Source organism: Canis lupus, chromosome 19 (genome assembly GCF_048164855.1).
Source record: "Canis lupus baileyi chromosome 19, mCanLup2.hap1, whole genome shotgun sequence".
NCBI classification, from domain to species: domain Eukaryota; kingdom Metazoa; phylum Chordata; class Mammalia; order Carnivora; family Canidae; genus Canis; species Canis lupus.
In genome coordinates, this window is record NC_132856.1 from 27,521,615 (window position 1) to 27,541,340 (window position 19,726).

General features: G+C 41.2%; 1 protein-coding gene across 18 annotated transcripts in view; it reads left to right on the plus strand.

Moving 5' to 3' along the window:
• MAGI1 (membrane associated guanylate kinase, WW and PDZ domain containing 1) overlaps positions 1 to 19,460 on the plus strand; it is a 641,903-nt gene extending 622,443 nt beyond the window's left edge. For 14 of the 18 annotated variants that reach the window (XM_072785501.1, XM_072785490.1, XM_072785493.1 and 11 more), the window contains 5 exons: positions 7,201 to 7,294; positions 7,434 to 7,494; positions 8,441 to 8,584; positions 11,573 to 11,711; positions 15,767 to 19,460. In XM_072785501.1, the coding sequence (XP_072641602.1) occupies positions 7,201 to 7,294; positions 7,434 to 7,494; positions 8,441 to 8,584; positions 11,573 to 11,711; positions 15,767 to 16,539 (1,211 nt within the window). In that variant the 3' untranslated portion in view covers positions 16,540 to 19,460. Of the gene's footprint in view, positions 1 to 7,200; positions 7,295 to 7,433; positions 7,495 to 8,440; positions 8,585 to 11,572; positions 11,712 to 13,747; positions 13,837 to 15,766 lie in introns of all 18 variants that reach the window. The other 4 variants (XM_072785502.1, XM_072785503.1, XM_072785504.1 and 1 more) reach the window with 1 other exon arrangement.
• Positions 19,461 to 19,726: the final 266 nt, after the last annotated feature.

Sequence of the window (19,726 nt, forward strand, 5' to 3'; positions counted from 1 at the left end):
TAATTAATTAATTTTTTTTTAAAGTAAAATTTAACTGTATGATACAGTGACATCACAAAACCTACATAATGACAATTTAGAGCCAGTACTTTTTTTTTCCAGAATAAGTGAATATATGAAAGGTTTTTGTTGAATGAGAGATTCTCGGGGGTTTGTGCTTAATGGGTTTGTCTCTAATTTTTACACGTGGATGAAGAAAGAATAAAACCTCCCTTTGATACGTTATACTTGCATTAAACTAGGCCTATTCTTGTTTGTTTGCTTGATTCTTTTATTGGTTAAATTCAAATCTTGTTTCTTTTACACCACTGGTATTTCTTTCCCTAGGAGACATTTGGCATTGTCTGGAGTGGTGCTAATGACATTTAGTGGGTAAAGGCCAGGGATGCTTCTAAACATCTTGCAGTATATAGGATAGCCCCCCACAATATAAAATTATACAGCAGAAAATACCAATACACATTATTCATATCTTTTTAAAGATTGATTTATGTATTTTAGAGGGAGAGAGTACAAGAGTCCACCAGTCGGGGGAGGGGGAACGGTGGGCAGAGGGGAGAGGGAGAGAGAATCTCAAATGAATTGCTCTGAGCACAGAGCTGACACACAGGGTTCAGTCTCAGGATCCTGAGATCATAACCTGAGCCAAAATCAAGAGCTGGTGCTTAACTGACTGAACCACCCAGGCACCCCACTCATTCATATTTAATAAAAATGAAGTTGATGCTCTAATGTCACTAAGTATAGAATCTTTAGAGAATTAAGTCCTGAATACTGACTTCATTCTAAGCAGACTTTGCCTTTGGGTGGAAAGTGATACTTGTCTCAAATGTTTCAGTGTCTTTTTGTTGTTTTTATTACTATACATGTTCTAAAACATATATTCTGAAAGTCAGTATTTTTCAAGAAGAAAATGTGGTTTAAGGAGATAATGTGATTAACAGTTCTGTGCCCTTGATCTGTAAGATAAGAAAATCAGAGATATATCTGAAAGTAATTGACCAAATGAATATTTTTATAATTGTTAGAAAGTGATCCCTATTAGTTTAAAATTCAAGGGGTTGTAAACGGTGCCTTTCAGAACAAAATAAATTGTAAACCAAACAATAAATATTTGAAAATTGTTGGTTCTAAGAACAGAATTTTCTCGGAGCCAAAAATACCCCATACCAAATGTGGAGGAAAAAATAGCTCCTTGATTGCTGATCTACTTCACCCTGCCTCAGATGCATGGTTAGTAATTTACCATGTGGTCTGAAGTCCGTTCCACCAGTTCACCACTCTGGAAGGCAATTAAAATTTAGGAATGTGATCACAGGATGATAGGACATAGGTTCCTAATGGAAAAGATGAAGGAAGCCAGAAAAATTGAGAAGTGGTTGAGAGAGCCAAATGTAGTATATAAATTTAGGCACATCTATCTGCATGCCCTACAGAGATTTCAAAACACTAATCCAGAAGAACTCAACACAGGCATTGACTTGCTGTGTCTATATTGGTCAGTCTTAATGTGGGAAGGATAATGTCCAAAAAAGGAAGGAAGGAAAGAATGTACTCCTTGAGGGAAGGGCTTAGAAAAAGAGCTTGAAATCAGGAAAGCTATAAATATGCAGAAGCAAAGTATACTACTGTGCACATACTAGGTATTAATGAAGTGCAGTGGAAAAGTTTTGGAACACCAAAAAATACAGGGCAAGGTGAATTATCCAGAAGCAGTTGTCAATAAAGACATTTTTTTAAACTTCAGTACTTAAAAAATATAAAATTCAGGTAGGCACATCACATACTTTCTTGGCTAGAAGAAAGTAAACATTAATGCTGATACAATGTAGTTGAGGACCAATGTGCTGCCCAGGATGTGATTTCATCCCAAGATACTGCAGCAAGTCCTTGCCATGATTTAAAAAAACAAAAACAAAACAAAACAAAAAACTCTTCCATCATTTACTTTGTAAATTTCAGAAGCCAGGGAAAGGAAATCGGGTCTGACAGAGGGTGGATTTGTGATGCTCATCTTTTAATGGAGCCAAAAATGGCCATCTCGGAAATTAAAATTGAGGCAGGGGAGTCCGATTTCTGGAGAGATGCTGGAACAATCCAGGAGAAGTTTGCAAACACCTAGAAGACAGAGCTTCCATTAATGAAGGTCTGATGAAGAGAAACACATGGCAGATCACTTCCTCTCGCTCGGGAGGGTGTGTTAGACGTGGAAGACTGTAGAATAAAAGGGGGAGTGTGTGTCAGGGACCTCTGCTCTCCTTCATACCTTTCGCACTAATGTTTAATTCATCAAGTAGCCCAAAGACAGTTTGTGTTGTGGTCCTTGCGAAGAGACTGAAGTTCTTAGAAACCCACGTTATCCAGAATACTGTTGTCAGACACCCCAGGAGGCACTTTGAGAGCGTGGGAAAGTGTGCTCTCCTTTTGGCGGTGCTTAGAACCCACTCGGGATCCACTTCTTTCCCTAGCTCCTGCTGCCTGATTCTTTCATCGTGTCATTGTTTACCTGGTACTTTCTCCAACTTACTTATGTCTGTCTGTACTTTCTCTCACTTGCTTCTCCCATTTCTCTGGGTCCTCCCTAGCCCCCCACCAGCCCTCTTCAATGATGACTCAGAAACATGACTTTCCTTTATTTGGCTTGTTATCTCCTAGAAGGCCCATCTTCACAGACCATGGACAGGCCTAGATCGGGGGTCCTCCCCATCTCTGCTTTTACTGTCTTTGGGACCAGAGTGGGAGGTGCAAGTAGGGGCAGAACATTTTCTCCTATGAGATGTGGGCCAGGCCTAATAAATATGAAAGGGTAGCACAGAAAGGCCCAGGGAAGAGCTGACCATACTGAATCTGAACTTGAAATTGACAAGTCAAACCACACACGTTTCCTTACCACTTGCCTTCTGTAGAAAACTCTGTGAAATCTGGGTGGGAATGAGACTATAATCAGACAGGGCCGACCCTTGGTTTATTCAGACTGACAGAGAACCATCAGTATGAATCGAGTTCTAGATAATGAAAGTATTTATAAGCTTAAAAATCAGTTACTTATATTAGGTCTTAAATTTGTACTTCAGATCATCCTGATTCCAAGTATTTGTTACAGAGTAGGCAAGGGCATGGCAACCCAGACATTGCTATTTCCTGGGCCAAGGCATAGGATAGTATAAATATCTTAATAGAAGGCTCTGTGGATATGATAGCTAGCCAAGGGATAGGGTGAAAGGAACAGGGTTCCAACCATAACACGTTTTTTTGAGTCTCCCAAAACTTCAAATATTTATAGAATTAAAACTTTGAAATACTTCCTTTAGATATTTATTATAAGTGTATTTATGCACTAAAATATTTATGAAAGAAATGATTGTATCCTTTGTTGATTTATTTGGCTTTGTAGTATGGATTCCATAAGGGAGGCTAAAGGTATTAACATGGGGGCTAGGTTGGAATTGTAATCACTTGCCATGGAGATATATTGAAACCCAAGATAGAAGCTCCTGTCAGAAGTTTAGTGCCCTGATTTAGCACAATACCGTGACAGTGCCTTGAGAGCTAAGATATGCTTTGCTTGAGACATGATTTCCACTGGAAAGTGTAGTAATATCCATTTTTATTCCTCTAAAGGGCTAAAGTAGGTGTAAACACTGATTAATAAAGGAATAGGATACTTACTGGAATTTATCATAATAGCCAAATAGTCCATCTGTCTTTTGAGCTTTAAAAGTCAAATACATTGGCATCCATTCATACACGGTGCTGGAGTAGACTTTTTTTTTTTTTCTTTTTTTTTTTTTAATCAAGGGCAAGTTTTACTTTGGGATGGAGCTATAGATTTGTGAGAATGGGCTTCATCTCTGTGTTTTAAAAAGCTAGAAAGAATTTCAACACCTAAAGCCTCAGTTTAATTCTAAATGAAGACCTAAAAGTTTAATAAAATAGGTATAACTTTATTGATATTTTAAAAGCATCCTGGAAATCAGGGTATGCTAAAAATTATTTTAAGTACTTGGAAGATGGCTCATGAAATCTAGAATCAAAGCAGGGTATTTTGTTTTTTAATTCTCCTGTGATAGTTGGTGGTATTTATGCAGTACAATAAAGACACACTGGTTATTTGAAAGGAACACACCAATTAGATACGATTTCCTTGATACCAACACAGAATTCCCTTGTAAATGGAAATAAGACTCTGGATGACTTTGGACATGTTACCTACCTTTTCTAAGCCTAAGTGTCTCCATCTGTAAAGTGGGGTAATGATTGCACCAGTTTCATTGAGTTTTAAGAATTAAATGAAATAGTGCATGTGGAAATGCACTTAGCACAAAGCTTGGCACGTTGTAAATGATCAAGAAATGGTTGGTTTTTTTAAAGATTTTATTTATTCATGAGAGACACAGAGAGAGAGGCAGGCTCCCCACAGGGAGCCCTTTGTAGCACTCTATCCCAGGACCCCAGGATCGCTACCTGAGCCAAAGGCAGATTCTCAACTACTGCAACACCCAGGAGTCCCAAGAAATGGTAGTTTTTCATAGATTAAGAAACATAGCAATAGGAGGAAAATTCAGTGAGCTCAAATAATCATTTGCATATAAATGTTAATTTGTTAAATGCTTAAAGTTAATCTTCAATCCAAAACAGATTTGCATATAAATATGCAGAAAATAGAAATGGAGGATAGGCGGAAGATTAATAAAAGAATTCTATTTATATGTGTATTGAGTGATTATCTGTCATATCAAATCATGAAGGCGCAGAAATAAAGAAACTGTTTCAGAATGGGATCTGATCTGCCTAGAGAAGCCCTGGCTACCAAAAACACACAAGAACTCAAAAGGGGAACTCCTGCACAGTTCAGTAATTATAATCACTTTAATTACAAGGAAACGTTCTTTTTCGTATCCTGATTATGATTTCCCCATGGCCCGAACAATCTTGTGATTTCCCAGAGAGTCTCCATAAAATTAATTATGATAAGCAATGTGAATTTTTTTAAAGGACCAATACATGGGTTGATGAAACTTCTAGTGAATTATATTGATAGGCAGTCCAATCTCTTAGTCCATTGTTCTGACACAGTGGGTATACTTTATGAGAAATCACATAGATTTACCACCTTGGTTGTGCTAGGTAACTGCAATCATAAAAATGTACCAATAATATGGCTTTAATATTGTGATAACAGTAGTAAATACATGCTCCCAATTTAAAAAAAATGTGCTAATCATCTTTTGTATGGTTTTTATGTGCCAGGCACTATCCCATACACTGTGCTTTTCAGATAATCTTTACATAAGTTTTCTTAGATATTTGTGTTATCCTATATGTACAAGAGAAAACCGGGGCTTTCAGTTTTAGAAAGTTTAAGTGATTTTCCATAAGTCCCAACCAGTAAATTACAGAGCTAGGGGTACACACAGCCAGACAATCTGAGTCTGGAATCTGACCTTTTAACCATTATGCTAAAGAAACCTGAGAAACACCACCTCCCCAGTTCAGGGTATATTGGCATAGTAAAGGCTCTGAGGATGCTCAGAGGAAAAACAAAATAGGGGATCCCTGGGTGGCGCAGCGGTTTGGCGCCTGCCTTTGGCCCAGGGCGCGATCCTGGAGACCCGGGATCGAATCCCACGTCGGGCTACCGGTGCATGGAGCCTGCTTCTCCCTCTGCCTGTGTCTCTGCCTCTCTCTCTCTCTGTGACTATCATAAAGAAATAAAAATTAAAAAAAAAAAAAAAAAAAAGAAAAACAAAATATGCCCTCTGTTTCACCTATTGTTTTTCATCTTCAGTTGGCCACAGGTTCCTTTCCCTCAGAATCTGTAGAAACAGTGGTTAAAACAGACCATGGAAAACTTGTCCTGTAACATGAATTGGATTCACTTTATGGTGTACTTGATCTAGTGTATTTGATTTTCTTATTAAACTTGTGCCTTAGCTATCAGCCTCATGGGCTTTATAGGTGGAATATAAACTGTTAAAATCATAATTCAGCCTTTTCATTTTGCAGAGAGTTTAAGTTCCCATGGAAACATTTTCCCAATTGAAGCTTTCTTACACATTATAGGTGGATATATGTATTCTGTAAGCATTAGAATGCCTACTACGAACCTCAGGGCTCCTAGAAATTTGTAGACTCCATTGCATACTATGAATTAAATTGGCATTCATGGGCTAATCTTAGAACCTAACGACCACATTTAGTACTTATTTGATGAGAAAAATTATGCCAAGTTCCAAGTAGTCAACCTAAAAATAAATATTAAAAGTGCACCTTGCACATATATATAGTTGCTTGCTAACTGTCTTGATCTTAATGGAGAAATAATTAGTAAAAGAATATATAGCCATTACTATATAAGTGATTAAATTTTAATATATGCATGTTGGTATGCAGTCTATAGGGCATTCTCATGAGCATTTTCAAGTTCTGGATCTCCAAACTTCTAGAGATTAATGAAGTTGCTTATGAATGTGGTTAGTGGAGAAGAAAGTCAATTTACATAAGAATGTAATCATATTCATTACTTAGGGTGGCTTCATGATTTATACAACTTATATTTACAAACTCTGGCTCTAACTAATGCCAAGTTTGGAAATTAATTTTTCATCAGTGATACTAGATGAGATCTGTGAAGAACTCTATATTTTCAGTTGTGCTTCATTAAAAGCAAAGGGGAAGAAGGTAGAGATTGTGTATGTATGTATAGTTAACAAGATGTTAGCATACTTCAGATTTTAATATTCACATGAGGAAACCAAGCAGACTCACTAAATATTGCTGATAAATTGTAGGAAACATTAGTAGAGACATTTACTATCAGCCTGTAAAATTCTGGGGAGAAGCACTATTGGTGTGGTGCAGTGTCTTGATGGGACTGCCATTTTTAAGTATCAGGAAGGCAGGGAAAGACACCTACCTTGGCTACAATTTTAGAGTAGCATTTTCTGGGGCAAACTCTTTATTCATTTGTGGGGATATCAGTTGAGAGGAAGATAATAAGGACATACATGCCTCATATTACAGAAGAGCTTAGAATGATTCTTTAAAGTCCTAATTTTTTAGAAATTCAAGTCAGAACTGCTTCAAACAGTGACAGAGAAACCAGACTTGTCATTCAGATATGGGACTTCTACATCTTGCATGGTTTGATGATCTCTTCTCTGGGGCCCTCATTCTGTTATGCTCTGTCTCTCCCTACAGAGTCTTCAAATGCCACTCTGCTGACCAATGCAGAGAAGATTGCCACCATCACCACCACACACACCCCTTCTCAGCAAGGGACCCAGGAGACCAGGTTAGACATAGCTTTCTTTAGTTGATTTTGTTAGGTTTAAGGGCAAAAAACTAACTCCTGGCCTGATGATTACTTGTCCTTAATTTTTTTTTTCAGTTTCTCCATGGTTTTTTTACATTTATTTCTCTCATTTTGGCAGGAATACCACCAAACCAAAGCCGGAATCTCAGTTTGAGTTCAAAGCACCCCAGGCAGCACAGGTGAGGGGCATTCTTCTTTATTCTCTGTTTGCTTTGCACATTTCCTCCCAATTTTCCAAAGCTATTTTTATGAGATGTCTTTTATAAGATACCCTCAATTAAAATAAATAACCTCTTTGTGAGAGGATATACTAAGTTTGTACTCACATTTAGTTATCTAGGAAATGACATTTTATTTTACTACCTTTGAAAAATATTCCTAGATACCCTTTTCTAGGTGGGAAAAAACAAAAAACCATAATTGTCTCAACAACTGACAATCAGAGAAAGAGCAAAGTCACTAATATCTACTCATGGTATTCATAACTGTGTTTATGCTAAGAAAATGTCTTTTTTTGCTACGGTGACTTGTGAATTTCAGGTGAGACCTGTAGAGCCAGACAGGTGACTGGTCACCTGTCCCACAAGGTTGTAGTAGGGGGATGCACAAACATTCAGGTGAAGCAAATTTGGGAAAGACGGGGGATGGTTAAACCAGTTCATTTTGACTGGGCCTTCTCAGAGCTCTCAGCAATCCATTCACGCTTCTCTTCAGCCAGGGTGGGAGCCACTCCCCAGGTATGAGGAGGTCGTTGTTGGTGTCCTGGTGATGGACACTGCTGCCATTTTTCAGGCTTGGGGCAGGGAGGCTGAACATCCCGCACTGTGCAGAATGGTATCGTGTAATGACTTCCTGCTATAAATACAATTTGTGGCCTCACTGATTAAATTTTAATATATGCATGTTAGTGTGCAGTCTACAGGCACACTCATGAATGTTTTCAAATTCTGCATCTGCAAACTTCTAAGATGAATGAATATATAAACAATTGAGAATCACCAAGAGAAGGGTAAAGACTATGCCTTTTTGTCAAATCACCATGACAGAATATTTGGGAAGAGGTGGGAAGAAATACGTGTGCGTATATGCTCTCCCTGAATGATAGCATTTTGTTTTTTTAAACAGGAGCAAGATTTTTATACTGTGGAACTGGAAAGAGGAGCCAAGGGATTTGGCTTTAGTCTTCGAGGAGGCCGAGAATATAACATGGACCTCTATGTTCTGCGCTTAGCAGAGGATGGTCCAGCAGAAAGATGTGGAAAGATGAGGGTAAGTAGGAAGAGGAGTCTGGGCAAATAAGTCATCTGCAGTGACTTTTTGACATTATGTGGCTAGAACCTTCTTATTCTCGAGAACTGCATTTTCTCCTGTTTTCAGGACACTCTAAATGCATGATTCCCACCCTAATGTAAATGTCTCCCTCAAGCATGGTTGGTGGTAACTGTTCAAGTTAGGTGAGCTTTTCTAACTCTTCAGTGTTGAATGAAAGATTGAAATTACTTATAAATTTATTGAAGTAAATACTTTCTCAATCTTATTCCCATAGTTCTTTTTTTTTTTTTTCTTTTTTGTTCATGAGAGAGACACAGAGAGAGGCAGAAACATAGGCAGAGGGAGAAGCAGGCTCCCTGTGGGGAGCCTGATGTGAAACTAGATCCTAGGACCCCTGGATCCCGACCTGAGCCAAAGGAAGACAGTCAACCACTGAGCCACCCAGGTGCCCCCCATTCCCATAGTTCTTATACTTAATCTCATAAGGCAGGCATATCACAGGAAATCCTGGGTATACCAGAATGCTTACGGAGTAGGAAAGGCATGTAGTCATGTAGGTTCTGGGTGGTGAGCTCCATTCACTCTCCAGCTGTCACCTAGCCTCAGGAGCAGGTCAACACTGCTTCAGTAAAGGACCAGCATCTCTTTGGCATGGATATTCATGGTTGGTCTATAGGAGTCAAAGCTGCAAATTTCAAATATACAAATGCCAAAACATTGGGCAGCCTGGGTGGCTCAGCGGTTTAGTGCCGCCTTCAGCCCAGGGCATGATCCTGGAGTGCTGGGATTGAGTTCCACATTGGGCTCCCTACATGGAGCCTGCTTCTCCCTCTGCCTGTGTCTCTGCCTCTCTCTCTCTCTCTCTGTTTCTCATAAATAAATAAAATCTTCAAAAAAAAAAAAAAAAAAAAAAAGCAAGTTCCAAAAGATCACTCTGTTCTATATTAGATAGATATCTAATATCTATTACTGTGTATGCATATGTCACTTTCCGGCAGAGATTAGGTGGTTTAAAAAAAAAATCATCTTGTCATTATAGATCAGTCACTTAGACTGAGGTGTATACGTGGGGAGCAATTTGCAACAAATGAAAAGAAATCAAGACAGCCAGGTCAAGAAAGGAAAAAAAAAAGTGCATGAATTCAGTCCAGAGCTAAAAGGAAAAAACAGTGACCTAGAGTAGGGGACTTCATATTTGTACTTAAGGCATAATGTTGATTTTTTAAGTTTCTTCAGATTAAATTTTTCAGAAGATTGATTGATTAAGAAAGAACTAGGGAAGGGCAGAGGGAGAGGGAGAGCATCTCAAGCAGACTCCCTGCTGAGCACAGAGCTGGACCCAGAGCTCGATCTCCTAACCCTGGGATCAACTCTGATCTGAGCTGAAATCAAGAGTCAAATGCTTAATCGATTGAGCCACCCAGGCATCCCCAGACTGAATTTTTAATGAGTGTTTTCTTTTTTAATGGAGAAAATAGACCATGAATATGGTTATAAAAAGGTAGTGGAAAGTGGTACATATTAGCATACAGTTTCCAAAATCAAGCTGTATTACCACTTTCTTGAATCTTATGCATTTAAGCACAATTTGTGCACAAAGGAATCGAGACACTGTGTATTCCTTTTGTTTAAATTTCAAACACATGGCGTATGCTTTCCCATGTCTTTGCATACTGAAAAATGTTTCTGATTGAATGAACTGTCATTAGCATGGTATTTTGTATTATGCTGTATAGTTCACAAGACATATTTACATGTATTATCCAATTTGGTCCTCCTACTTTGGTAGGGATGGGTTGTTAACATTTCCTTCTACAGATGAGAAAGTAAGTTCCGTGAAGTTAAAGGGTTTGAGCAAGTTCAGTTAGCTAATAAGTGATAGGACTCAAATTCAAAACTTTAATCTCCAAAGCCAGTGCTTTTCCTCTTCTGCCTTCTGGAAAATGAGCTCCATTAGAGCAAGGATCTTACCTGTCTTGTTCACTCCTTTATCTCTAGTGCCTAGAATAGTAGCTGACAAAGTAAATGCCACATCAGTGTATCAGCCAGGGTTGTGGTCTCATCAGAAAGCTCACCTGGGGAAGCCTAGCTCTCCTTCATTTCCTCATCATGGACTCTGTAGGGCAATTCACTGTGTGCAACAAGTGAGACAACAAAAGAGGGGCACATAGAAGCCAAAATTACTTTGTAACCTTATCTTTGTTTTTTTTGTTTTGTTTTGTTTTGTTTTTTAAATTTATTTTTTATTGGTGTTCAATTTACTAACATACAGAATAACCCCCAGTGCCCGTCACCCATTCACTCCCACCCCCCGCCCTCCTCCCCTTCTACCACCCCTAGTTCGTTTCCCAGAGTTAGCAGTCTTTACGTTCTGTCTCCCTTTCTGATATTTCCCACACATTTCTTCTCTCTTCCCTTATATTCCCTTTCACTATTATTTATATTCCCCAAATGAGTGAGAACATATAATGTTTGTCCTTCTCCGACTGACTTACTTCACTCAGCTGTAACCTTATCTTTGGATTGACATTGCATCACATTTGCCATACTCTGTTTATTAGAAGCAGGTCACTGATTCCAGCGCACACATGAAGGGAAGGAGATTACACAGGATATGAATACAGGAGGAGAAGATGGGGGGTGGGGTGCCATCCTAGAAACTGCCTACCACATCTTCTTTTCCTCAACAATTAATATTACCCTTACTGCTTTATTTTTTTTTTTATCCCTTAGCACATAACACTTTCTAACATACGTGCATTTCTTTAATTTTCTTATTAATTGCCTTCCATTAGAATGTCGTCTCCATGAGGGCAGGGATTTTGTTTCTTTCACTGCTGGATCCTAAGCAACTTATTTTCTGGGAATATACTCAACGAATATTTAGCAAATCAATAAATGAAAGAATTTGAAATCATAAGGCACCTTGGTAGCTGGTCAAACCCTCGGTGATATTCTCACTTTGTCTATCTCTTGCTTTGGCAGATTGGTGATGAAATTTTAGAGATCAATGGTGAGACCACCAAAAACATGAAGCATTCCCGGGCTATAGAACTAATTAAGAATGGTGGCCGCAGGGTGCGTCTGTTTCTGAAGCGGGGAGACGGCTCGGTACCAGAATATGGTGGGTCAAACTATGAAAACATTCCTTCCTTCCCTGGCATGACTCCATGAATTTGTCTCCAGAACTGCAGCAGGAAAGTCTTTTTGTTTTCCCCTATTCACCAGTGTCTTACCAGCCTTTCGCACCATGTGATTATTTGCCTCGCTTGTTCTGAAATCTCTACACATTTCATCCTTTTGCTTGCTTATGTGGACTGGGGCTTGGCCTAAGACAAGATCTTTATAGCCCTCTTTCTGATAATCAGAGAGAACATTTTGTCTAGTCCAACCAAGAGCGAAGGAATGTTTGCTTGAACTGTGCCAAACTGTTTCTCAGATCCAATTGTTAGCACAAAATGACTATACTCCTTTTCAGAAGCAGGAAAGCAGGTTTCCTGAGTGATATGTTGAGGCACAATTCTCCTTTATCTTTTCTTTTTTGATTACTTGATGTTTTTACTTAAGAGGCGTGAAATTTTAGAGATGACTTGGGGGCCTTGCTCACCCCCTATGCTCTGTATATGACACTTCCTCATCCCACTTGTTGGTCCCTACCCCCAGTCAGACCACCTGAGCCCACTACTATAAAACAAACAAAACTGTTGATATATTAGCCATATGTTTTTAGATGAAAAAGGATGAAATACAATTCCCAGTGCTCATCATGAGGGAAACATGTTACTAATACCTTTCCTATGGGGAAAGCCAGGTTATACGTAGAGTTCCTTTGTCATATGTGTAGACATGATTTGAGTAAACAGCAATGATCTTTACATAGCTTAGTGTTCTGATGGCAAAATATTGTATATTATAATGATTATGTCCTATTTATTTGAGAGTCTTGTTTAAAATTAAAAAAAAAAAAAAAAAAAAAAAAAAGCTATGCCCTAGATGTAGGGCTTTTCTTCCCAACCAAAGGTCTACAGAAGTTTCTATAGAAACTGTGATTGAATGGTCCCCATATACGTTGGTCCCCTTTATTAGGGATTAATCTGTATCACCCTCCTTTCTGAAAGTCATTCTGCACAATTCCCAGTTGCATTTTGGACTTGATGAGATCTCCTTAATTAAGATGCAGCTCAAAGAGAAGGATAACTCATTTGAAGGACAGCCTTCCCAGGTGTTGGACACACATACAGGTGTAAAACCAAGGGCCCAAGTTGGGGGGATGGGACAAATCAGATGAGGCCCCTTTAGACATGGCCAACCACAGGGGAGGTATTTTGATGTTAGGATGCCACAGCTGTGCACTATACTAAACCTCTGACCGTAGGTGTATCAATGCCACTGAAACTGTGTAACATTGTCTCCCTTTTCTGTCTCCCCTATGCTTCTGTTGGATGTGATATTTCATTTGAGAATCATCGTCAGTAACCTGTGTACCTTCTCAAAACCTATGTCTGTTGCACTGAGGATGAAAATCCAACACTAACAAATGTTCTTTGGGCTAAAAATAAAGATCCTTTAAATACTCATTTTTCCAAGAAGGGTTGAACATGCCAGAGTTGTGCTGCTGTAATGTCTCCATGTGTCATTTGGACTAAATCTCTCTAATTCTATCAATTAGAGTCACAAATGGGTTATAATATGTTAAGTTCCAATATTTTTCTGACTTGATTGGAACCTGCTTCTCTGTGAGGCTATTTTTGTAATGAGTTTTTTGTACTTAATTTAACTGCCGCGGTCTTTGGGTGGGGGAGGGAGGGAACTTTGTTCTTTTGTTGTTTATTGTTAATGCTCTCCTATGCCAGCTTGTCATTGTTCCAGTTGTTTGAAAAAAAAAAAAGAAAAAAGGATGCATCCATTGTCTGGGTTCTTGAGTCACCTTATATGGCTGTCTAAAAAATGTCACTGTTCTGATTGCGGTCTCTGCAGCCTTATTTGAGTGTTGCCTTAGACTGTCTGACTGGACAAATAAACTCTCTTTGCCCTATGTTAACAAATGCAGATTTTTTTTCTTTCTTCTTTGTTATAGGGAATCTAAATGTTCAACTTTTTCTCTTTCTCTCTTTCTCTTTCTCTCTGACTGTTCTTGGTGCTGGGCCCTCCCTTCTACAGCGATGATACCTCCTAATATCGCTGCATGTATGAGAAATGAAAAGCTCGGGGAGGCTTGCTTCTACCTTATGGGCCATAATCAAACTACGGTTTGTAGCTCAATCAATACTAGGTGTTTCTGTGCTGTGGCCTAATTTCCTCATTGCTTCTGCTTAGCTCTATTTTGATATGTTTGGCAATTCATTCTGAGCACCCTGCGTTCTTTGAATTGTAAGTACACCACGGACCCTACTGAAGTCTTACTCTCCCTTATCTTAAAAGTAGGTGTGACAAGCCCCAAGGTTAGATTCATGTGCGTGATCTAAGCACCTATCCTTACCCAAAGCTTAAAATGACTCTGTAGGCCCCTCTTTGTGTTAATTCTAGGCCCCAGCATTCAGAAAGAGCCAAACCTCATATCACAGAGCCCTGCCCTAGGTCGGTAAGGCTTTGTTGGACAGAAAAGTGACATTTCCTGCTCAGCCAGCTATCCCTTGGGAAACTGCAGCCCACAGGCCAAAGCTTGTTGACAAGCTGTTTTTCTAAGTAAAGTTTTATTGGCACATAGCCACGCCCATTTCTTTAATAAATTGTCTAGGGCTGCTTTTACACTATAGTCGCAGTTAAGTAGTTATCACAAACTTTGCAGCTGGCAAAGCCAACCAAAAATATTTACTCTCTGAAAATTCACAAATGCTGCTCTAGGCTATATGCCTATTTTTTGTTAAAACCCACCCTAGGTTTTGGGAGATCATTCATGGAACAGATTGTTCAATGTTGACCTTGATGCCTCATGAAAGATCCTTAAAGAGTTCCTGTGATTCCTTCGTCTCTGGGACTGTCACCCTCATTTGCCCTCCACTCGGCAGCACATCATTTCAGGTGTCTTGCCAGAAATAGTGTATGACTTCTTGAGTTGGGTTGCAGCAGAGCATCCCTGCTTTCAAAAGAGCTCTCATAATATCGGGATGCTACCTAAAACATTGGCCGTGTCATTTCAAATAGTTTAATAATAAATAGGAGCGCCCATGGGCTTCTCTGCTTTTAAATCTATAGATATCTTAATGTCGTAAGAAGCATCGCAGTGAGTCCTCAGCTCCTGGATGCAGTTAGGGATACCTGGCGTAGCATAAGGAAAACTGCCTCTGAAAGGTTTTCTCTAAACCCCATCTAACGTCAAACGTGCACCTGATAACCTTTCTTCCACTCCCTTTTGTCAGGCAACTCCACATTTTGGGAGCAGTTTCTTAAACCTATGCAAACTTAGAGCAAAGTGTTAAAAAAAATTGACAAAGGTAGAGAGGCTGTTCAATGGACCCTCACACGCACGTCCCATCTGCCAGTCATCAACATCTGGCCATGTGGCCTCTCTAAACAGCCCTTTGCCCACCACCCTGGAATCTTTTTTATTTTTATTTTTTAAAGAAAAGTGTTTTAAAATAGAAGTATACTTTGCATTAAATGCTTAAAGCCTGAGTGTGCAGCTCAGGCTTTTTTTTTTTTTTTTTTTTAATCTCCGTATAAACACCCACTTTAATTACCCAGATCAAAATACAGACTCTATCCATTCCCCCAGAAAGTTCCCTCATCCCCCCCTCTAGGTCAATAACCTTAATAATTTTTAAGCGAATTAAAATAAGTATTCTTAAAAGAATGTTTTCTTTGGTGGGGGCTGGGCGGGGAAGAAGGGTGGGCAGGGGAGGATGGATGGGGGTGGGTGAGGAGGGAACAGCAAGAGGTAGTTAAGGTGGGGACTTTGTGCTGTTTCTAGATACGCTGTCTGCCTTGTGCGTTTAAAGACTAGAATCGTGGCCCCGGCTGTGGCTCCTCAGTGACCTAGGTCTCGAGGGCAGCCGCGGGCAGCAGCCAGATGCCACCTTTGCTTGGGCCTTCACTAGTCCGAGGCCCAGTGGGCTTGGGTTCTGAGCGCTTTGACGGTTGTTTGTTTGTGAGTCTAATGAGACCCCAGGCGCGGGCGCGGGGACAGCAGCCCGAGGCCCCCGATACCAAACCGTGGCTCTCGTTCCTTTGCCTTGGCAGACCCCAGCAGCGACCGGCACGGCCCCGCCGCCGCCGCCGGGCCCCAAGGTGTTCCGGAAGTGAGGGCCGCGCCCCCGGACCGCCGACCGCATCCGTCATTGGAGTCCAGTTACCCACCCGACCTTCACCAATCATCGCAGCATGGGGAAAAGCGGGCACACGGGAGAGACCCAAAAGGCAGCAGCAGAGAGTCCAGCAGGCAACCCAACGAGCATCACACCTGGAACGGCACTTCTAGGAGACCCGACGGCGGGGCTTGCCGACCCAAGGACCGGGCACCCGAGGGGCGGAGAGAGGCGCCCCCGGAGCGGCTGGTGCCCAACGGCCCCAAGAGGAGGTCCCCGGAGAAGCAGCGCCGGGAAGGCACCCGCAGCGCGGACACCACCCTGGAGCGGAGGGAGAAGCCCGAGCGGAGGCGCGAGCGCTCGCCCGGCCGCAGGAGGGACGGCTCGCCCGGGCCGCGGAGGAGGTCCCTGGAGAGGCTCCTGGAGCAGACGCGCCCCGCCGAGCGCAGGAGGGGGATGGGGAGCTCGCCCGAGCGCAGGGCCAAGTCCACCGAGCGCAGGCGCGCGCGCTCCCCCGAGCGCAGGCGCGAGCGCTCCCTGGAGAAGCGGGACCGGGACCGGGACCGGGACCGGGACCGGGACCGCGAGGAGCTGCAGCGAGGGGGCGCCCGGGGGCGGGCCGAGCCGGGGCCCAAGCCCGCCCCCGCCGCCGCCCCCGAGCCGAGGAGGCGGCCCTACAAGGAATGCAGCACCGACCTCAGCATCTGAGCCGCCGCGCGCCGCCCCGCCAGCCCGGATGGACCGTGTGTGTCCCAGGGAGCGAGGTCGCGAACCTGAGAGCATCCTCGTTTACGCACCTGGGGACGCGGCTCACACCCGACGATCCGACGAATATAGCAACAAACATTTTATGCATTTGAAATCTTATAAGAAGAAGAAAAAAAAAGTATATATATACATATATATATATGAAAAGTGTTGTGCCTGATGTATAATATTAAAAGAAAGTATTTTTAAATGCATACTTTTTTTTTTTTTTTTTTTTTGGAAATTTATTTGCCAAATGCTGCCCCGGAGGGATACAAGTTTTGTTTCTACGTTAAACTGTAGAGTTGTCCGGAATTGTTCCCCCCCTCCCTTTTTTTTTTTTTGGTGGGGGGAGGGCAGGGCAATCTTTCTCTCTCCTGGTTTAAATAGGGCTGTCGATCATTTTCTCTAAGGGAAATTCTTGATTCAGTTGATTTGATGTAGATTGTTACGTAGTGATGTAGTGCTGTAGTCAGGAATCTTTCTTTAAAAAAGGAAAAAAAAAAAAGAGCAAAAGGCAAAAAGTTATATGTGTAAAAGCTGAGGACTCTTTGGGATGGATTAGGATTGCCCTTGATCCTAAGATGAAACTGTATGAAGAGACTACTATTGCAAATGAAGGATATTTATAGCTAAACTACACAGCACAAGGAAATGTGCCCTTCTGGAGTCATAGTTGGTTCAGAAAACAGTTTGGACTCTCCCTGGCTATAGAAAGGCGCGGAGAGGAGAGGTGGGCCGCCGTTTACCCAAACTGTAGCCCAAGCGCAGATGGGTCAGGTTCATTAGCATCGCCACCGTCTAATAAGATCTCATTAAGGCAGCGCCGTCACAGCTTTGCTCAACTACTGGAGGGAACGGACAGCGACCACCTTCTGTGTTGTCTTGTCTGATGTGAGGCTGAATAGTGGACGGAATGGGGAACGATGTGCCCCGTGCAAGAGAGCCAGGAGAATCCCCAGTACAGAAAGTGTGTTCCTCCTTTTGTAGCATAAGCCCAAGGTTGCCCTTCGCTGAACTGGGGACTAGGGAGTGAGCCTTGGTGGAAGTTACCTCTCTGTTGATACTTAAAGAAGTGAGGGTTGGGGGTGCTTATTCCTAGAAGTGCCATTTCCCTTCGAAACCATAATAAAGGTCTCCAGGATGGTTGAAAGGGAAAGTCACAGTCCCAGTGGTTCTAGATCGAGTTGGCAAACCTTTGCCCTCATGATCGTGTCCTTTGAGTCTTTGGACAGCAGAACAAAGCATAACAATTTTTCTTTTTCAAACGACCCATTCTTTTGCAGTCCCTCAGGAGGTGTGTGGTTGGGTCGGCTTGTAGCCCCGGGATGTGGTCGAAATGGATTACTGCCTAGCTGAGCCAAACGTTTGCTTGTACCTGTTGGACCACTACAGCAAACCGCTGCTTACGATGCATTGTGTATTTCTGTAGTACTGTTTTGCATTTTCCATTAACAGACACAAAACTTTGCAAGTCAATCACTGTTATTCTCATGGTACTGTTTAAAAAAAAAAAAAAAAAGGAAAAAGGAAAAAAAATGGAGAAAACCAGCCAATCATTGTCTGTACAGAGTTAAAAATTGTAATTAATAGAGCCTGTTTTAAAAATTAAAAAAAAAACAACTGTTGCCTTTTTTCTTGTATAAAAGAGAATTTATGACAAAAAAAATTTAGCTGTGAGGAATGTGATATGTGTTTATATTTCTGAATATGGAACAAATTGATTCATTGGGATATATTTTAATGTAAACTAAATCAGGTATGTAAAGCTGTTTTAAAATGGGAGACTATATAAGTAATTCTCTAAAGCTTTAGTTGGGTTTGAATATCATCACTTCCTCCATGGTGAGCCTGCTTGTGAATTAGTAAGCACTTGTTCGCATTCTCTGTTCCTCACTCATTTCTTGCAGTGTGCTATGGACTTAATGCTCTTTCTGTATTGATGAAAAGCAGTATGTGGGCCAATCTTTTTATAAAACACTATGCATATATAAATATTACATTGTTCATAGCTTTATTTGACTTCTGGGTTGATACATAACATAGACTGAGTTCCTGTAGTTGTGTGGACCTGCACAAAACCAGTTCCTTTCCTGGAACAGAGAGACAATGTTCATTCGGTAGCTGAAAAGGAGGAAGAGGGTCTGTGACTGCTACTTTTATTGCCAGAGTTTTCCACACACACATTAAGCTGTGGTAGTAAGGCTGAGGGAGAACACAACTGAATAATGACGTTCGTTTTCATCAGTTTCCTAGGAGCCAATTTGGGGATTTTATTCCCCAGGCTCCACTGCTAGGAGTTTTCTCGCTATTTCTAGCAAAATCTGTGATGTTAAATGATCGATGCTCTCACTTGTGGTCCAGAGTTTTAAATAAGTGAAATCAAGGTGGATTCTTGGAGTACATCGTGAAGTTAACATCTTAATGTCTTTCTTGTTGTCAGAGGTGGTATTTGACATTTTAAAATCTCTGTGCTACCCACCATCAGTCTGTGAAGACTTGATGTGGCGGTTTACTCGGAGTTCCACGCATCACATTTGCTTTGGAAATATTGTACTGTACAGGGACTATGCATTAAGCAGAAAGATAGTTTTCTCTGAACTACTGTAACCTTAAATTGGAGACTGATTCTTGTGAGCCTACTTTCCCTAATCCCCCACTTCATGTAAATGTCTTGATGAGAGATGATGGATGAGTATTTTGTATGATTAAATCAAACCATTGAAGAAATCCCCTCCCACCCATTACACAGTTGATGCCTGAGCGAATGTTGGGGGGAGAACTCAACACCCTACTTGTATTTTTTAAGTTTCTTTTGTGAAAGATTTTTTAATGCATTTTTACTGTAAAAATACATGGAAATGTATGCATTCCATAACCACTATTGCTTCCGGATTTATATCTTTCTTGTCTCTGCGTTTTCTCAAATGTATCCGGGTCAAGTAATCAAGTGAGGGTGTCTGGCTCCAACTCAATGCAACATCATGCCAGTCTGTCAAAAGATAAGGAACTATGCCTTTGCAGCAGTAGTACAGTGCCTTGCTGCTCGAAGTGTGGTCCGTGGACCACCCGCCTCATCATCACCAGCAAGGGTATTAGAAATGCAGAATCCCAGGCGCAGCCTAGACCTACTACATCAGAATGTGCA